We start from the raw sequence: 5000 nt of genomic DNA, 5'->3' as shown, positions 1-5000 counted from the left end.
CTCTCTCTCTCTCTCTCTCTCTCTACACCACCCTCTTTATATCTCTGAAATAGGAAAATACTATAAATATTATTGTCATTAGGGGTGTGTGGGTGCACGCGTGTATACACTATGTGTGTAAGTGACCTTTGTGTATGTGTGTGTGTGTGTGTGTGTGTGTGTGTGTGTGTGTGTGTGTGTGTGTGTGTGTGTGTATGCGTGTGTGCGTGTGTGCGTGTGTGTGTGTGTGTGTGTGTGTGTGTGTGTGTGTGTGTATGTGTGGGTCAGTGTTGGTAGCATCATGGTAGGTGCAGGGGGGTCAGTGAGGTCTCGTCCACAGCAGCTGTGTTTGGTCTCTCCCATCAGGAGATGATATCACGCAGAGAGACCGGCACACTCGACACACACAGGCCTGGACCAGCCCTGCTCAGGACTGATACCGACCACTTGATAGTTTATCCACTCTCACTCAAGAGTTTGTGTGAGGAGACGTCTTCTTCATAGGAAGAGTCTGTGAATATCTCAGAAGTATGAAAATACTATCAATGCCTTTGTCATCAGAGGTGTGTGTGCGTGTGTGAGTGTGTGCGTGAGTGTGTGTGTGTGTGTGTGTGCGCTGTATATGCACTATGTGAGTACATACTGTGTGTATGTGAGTCAGCGTTGATGTCTGTGTTTCTCTTCCCTGTGCTATTGGAGACTTTGTGTGTGTTCGTAGCTCCATAATATAATACATCCGAAAATATTATGGGACATATTATACATCAAACTGTTCGTCTATTTGTCTTGATTCTAGCCATCTAAATATCCAAGCTGACATAAATACTTTTTGAGCTAGAGCCGTCTGAACACGACAGTTCCACTGACTGACTATAGCCGGTAACATCAGCTACGAGGTGCACGTCAGGCTACGGTATAGGCAGGCGCACAGATTGGCTGGAGGCGCAAACTGTTGGCAACTCGTCCAAAACATTTCTAGAGACTGTGTCGCAACACCGGATCGGAGAAATGCACTGAACAGCCTGGCTCCTGCTTGCGTGAGAATTCATCGCTTTGCAGTGCTTATTCCTCATCCAGTGATGGATGGGTGGGTGGAAAACATTAAACTGAATGTTCATATTGTTCTGATAATTGTAGGCTATAGCAACATACGAGTGGCAGCTTTGACAGCAACCCAAATGAGCTAATCCCATAGCTGTACCATTGCTAGCTAGCCATGAGCGAACTGTTGGATACTGCATTTGCTGTGCAACGTATTCCATTGTCCAGTTGTCAAATCTATTTGCCAACAAACTGTTTGAGAGCCAGCACACCTCAGTGTCCCCTAATCAAAAACATTTTTCATATATCACCTAACCTCTCCAGCACCTCACCAATATCAATTATTTTCTCTCTTTAGAGAAGAGTACTATCCATTACAACAACTATTGCATACAATGTTTTATTGTTGTTTTGTAATATTTTATCATGAATATGATAAATAAATGCTGCATGTAGTTAAAGAAAGTGTTATTCAGTTTTTCATATGCTAAAATTGACTGTAAATCCACTTTAAAGCTGATATTTCTAATAATAACTGACTGAGGGAAAGTGCACCCATGGGCGGTTCGCCTCTCTTCCTCCTGTCCTCCTCAGTTTTTTGAGTCACCAGCCGCCACTGGTGTGCGTGCCTGGGTGCATGCGTGCATGAATCGATTGGTCAAGCTTGTCTGCAGCTGAGACAGCCAACTCTTGCTATTTGTTTTGCTAAACATGGTGAGGTTGATCAGATGGAGATCAGATGTTCTGGGCCTGGATGTCCTGATCACAGCTCCTCCACTCAGCGCCTCAGAGCAGAGAGAGGGAGAGAGGGGGAGAGAGAGAAAGTGAGAGAGAGAGAGGGGGAGAGAGAGAGTGAGAGGGGGGGGGGGGAGTGAGAGAGAGAGTGAGAGAGAGGGGGAGAGAGAGAGTGAGAGGGGGGGGGGGAGTGAGAGAGAGGGGGAGAGAGTGAGAGATAGGGGGAGAGAGAGAGAAAGAGAGAGAGTGAGGGAGGGGGAGAGAGAGAGACGGATGTTAGCCTCTCGTTTGTTTGTCAGGCTTTGTTTGTTTACTGCCTCCGCATGTGCCTTCGATTTGATCTCCACTCTCTGATCCACGCTCACCCCCTCTCTCTCTCTCTCCCCCCTCTCTCTCTCTCTCTCTCCCCCCCTCTTTGTCTCTCTCTCTCTCTCTCCCCACCTCTCTCTCTCTCTTTCCCCCTCTCTGTCTCTCTCTCTCCTCTCTCACCTCTCTCTCTCTCTCCCACCTCTCTCTCTCTCTCTCCCTCTCTGTCTCTCTGGTAGTTAGGGTGGGTGTAGCTGGTTAGGGTGGGGGTAGTTAGGGTGGGGGTAGCTGGTTAGGGTGGGGGTAGTTAGGGTGGGGGTAGCTGGTTAGGGCGGGGGTAGCTGGTTACGGTGGGGGTAGCTGGTTAGGGTGGGGGGTAGTTAGGGTGGGGGGTAGTTAGGGCGGGGATAGCTGGTTAGGGCGGGGGTAGCTGGTTAGGGCGGGAGTAGCTGGTTAGGGCGGGGGGTAGTTAGGGTGGGGGTAGTTAGGGTGGAGGTAGTTATGGCGGGGGTAGCTGGTCAGGGTGGGGGTAGCTGGTTAGGGCGGGGGTAGCTGGTCAGGGTGGGGGTAGTTAGGGCGGGGGTAGCTGGTCAGGGCGGGGGTAGCTGGTCAGGGTGGGGGTAGCTGGTTAGGGCGGGGGTAGCTGGTCAGGGTGGGGGTAGCTGGTCAGGGCGGGGGTAGCTGGTCAGGGTGGGGGTAGTTAGGGCGGGGGTAGCTGGTCAGGGTGGGGGTAGCTGGTCAGGGTGGGGGTAGCTGGTCAGGGTGGGGGTAGCTGGTCAGGACGGGGGTAGCTGGTCTGTGTGACTACAGGGTCGGACCCGCTTTAACGTCTAGCCGGGCAGCTGAACACTAATGGATAGAGTAAGGCAGCATGTGTGTGTGTGTGTGTGTGTGTGTGTGTGTGTGTGTGTGAGTGTGTGTGAGTGAGTGTGTGTGTGTGTGTGTGTGTGTGTGTGTGTGTGTGTGTGTGTGTGTGTGTGTGTGTGTGTGAGTGTGTGTGTGTGTGGTTGTAATAATAATAATAATAATAATAATAATAATAATCTTTATTTATAGAGCACATTTCAGACACAACGTGCCTCTCAATGTGTTTTACACAACATAATAAATACAAAATGCAAATACAAAAGACAACAGAAAAACAAACAAACACAAACGTAGAATTCAGACATGAGAAAACAATGTAAAATAGGAATGACATTATGCTAACAAAATTAAAAACCTGCATTGTTATTATCCAATGGGAAATGCCCTTTTGAGCAGGTAGGTGTTCAGGTGTGTTTTGAATGTATCCAGTAAAGTAACTTCTCAGCTTCTTGCTCTGTCTCCAGGGTTCCATCCAGCAACTGGTGCTGAAGTCTGACCCCACAGCTCCTGATGATCAGTGTGAGGAGGACGACCCATATGTAAGTGTGCTCGTCACACACACACACACACACGCACACACACACAAGAAACCTTTTGTCTGTGCCCCAAACACCTGTAGTGTAGCCACCCCACCCTCTAGTGGACGAACTGAAACATTGCAAGGCCATAGTGATTTCTGGTGTGCCACAGGTCTGACAGATTCATGAGCTCGTGGTGAAAACACTACTGAACACTTTTTCTGTTATCCAGGATTTGGGCTACTTAGCCTTTCTTTGGGTCCTGACAGGTGCAGAACTATGTGGTTCTGCCACTTGGAAAAACATGAGACATCCTGCTTGAATAATCTGCAGACTGATTGAGTCTGAGTCTGGAATGAATGGAGAGAGAGAGAGAGAGAGAGAGAGAGAGGGAGAGAGGGAGGGAGAGAGAGAGAGAGAGAGAGAGAGAGAGAGAGGCCTAATCCTGTTTCTCTGGTGAACATTGCTCTTTTACTGCTTCAATTTAGAGGAGTTTGGAGGATTTGGAAAAGGACTGATCAGTTGCCTTTCGTTGGTGATGGCTAATGTGTGTGTGTTCTTTCAGGCATCGGGTTACGGGAGTGGGGATGACATCTATGACGACGCCGAGGGCATGGATGAGGTGAAGAAGGTGGTGGAGGAGAGGGAGTACACCATGGTGAGTGTGACATCATCATTACTCGCCAACGTGCCGGTGAACCTAGCGCACGCAGACACAAACAAACAAACAAAATTCAGGACCGAATGAGCCTGGCGCCGGATCGAACCACACAGTCTGGGTTCACAGGTCCAAGGAGCAACCCTGACCTGACCCTGACCCTGCACCTGACCCTGCCCCGCGGTATCAGCGGCCCGCCGGTCGGCGCCATCCCAGCCCGATGCACGGGACTTGGACGGCGCCGGAGGGGGGAGAGCATTCCGTTGTCTCACAGGCAGCTGGTCTTCTGGCACGTTCTGGAGATCTGCGTTCCTCTCCCGGTATCTCCGCTCAGCTATTTGGATAAGGGCATAGCGGTCTCTCCAGTCCAGTCTCTCCTTAACTAGTCAGATATGTAGCTGGAGAGAGAGAGCAAGGAGATTTCTAGACAGAACTAATTGCTGGGAGTATTGGATGGACGCCAAGGCGCAGGATGTGTGTGTGGTCAGATAGGGAGGTCACTCACAGGGCGGTTTGGGGGGAAAGACACTTGAAAGTTTGAGAAGGGGAGTATCCCACTTTGAAGTTCCTCCTCTCTCGTTCTGGGTTCACACCTGTTTCCAACGCCTCTCCCCTGCCAGCTGGGCGATATCTTTGCTTCCCAGACTTAAAACCAGGTGTTCTGGTTCAAATATATCCCCCAAACGGTTGCCTTTTGGAGAATTCAAACTCTGTATTAGTTCTGGGTCTTTTGGGGTGAGGTTGTGGGGGCGCGGGGCGCTCTCGTCTGAGGTGAATGCTCATTCTTTGCATTCTATTCCATAGTGGTGGATTTCCATACTGTAACTCACACAGCCTGGTCTGGTCCTGGTCTTTCCTGGTCTGGTCCTGGTCTTTCCTGGTCTCTCCTGGTCTTG

The 5000-nt window shown here is 50.0% G+C and overlaps 1 protein-coding gene across 1 annotated transcript in view; it reads left to right on the top strand.

Annotated features, from left to right (window-relative positions):
- The window catches only part of LOC311322469 (uncharacterized protein), a gene marked incomplete at both ends in the record, with an annotated part of 54755 nt that overhangs the window by 29089 nt on the left and 20666 nt on the right, over positions 1–5000 (top strand). Inside the window, 2 exons of the mRNA XM_084454533.1 lie at positions 3393–3467; positions 4012–4104. Coding sequence (XP_084310659.1) covers positions 3393–3467; positions 4012–4104 — 168 coding nt within the window. The remainder of the gene's footprint in view (positions 1–3392; positions 3468–4011; positions 4105–5000) is intronic.

Source organism: Borostomias antarcticus (genome assembly GCF_949987555.1).
Source record: "Borostomias antarcticus genome assembly, chromosome: 2".
Classification (NCBI taxonomy): Eukaryota; Metazoa; Chordata; class Actinopteri; order Stomiiformes; family Stomiidae; genus Borostomias; species Borostomias antarcticus.
This window is presented reverse-complemented; position numbering and strand designations above follow the sequence as displayed.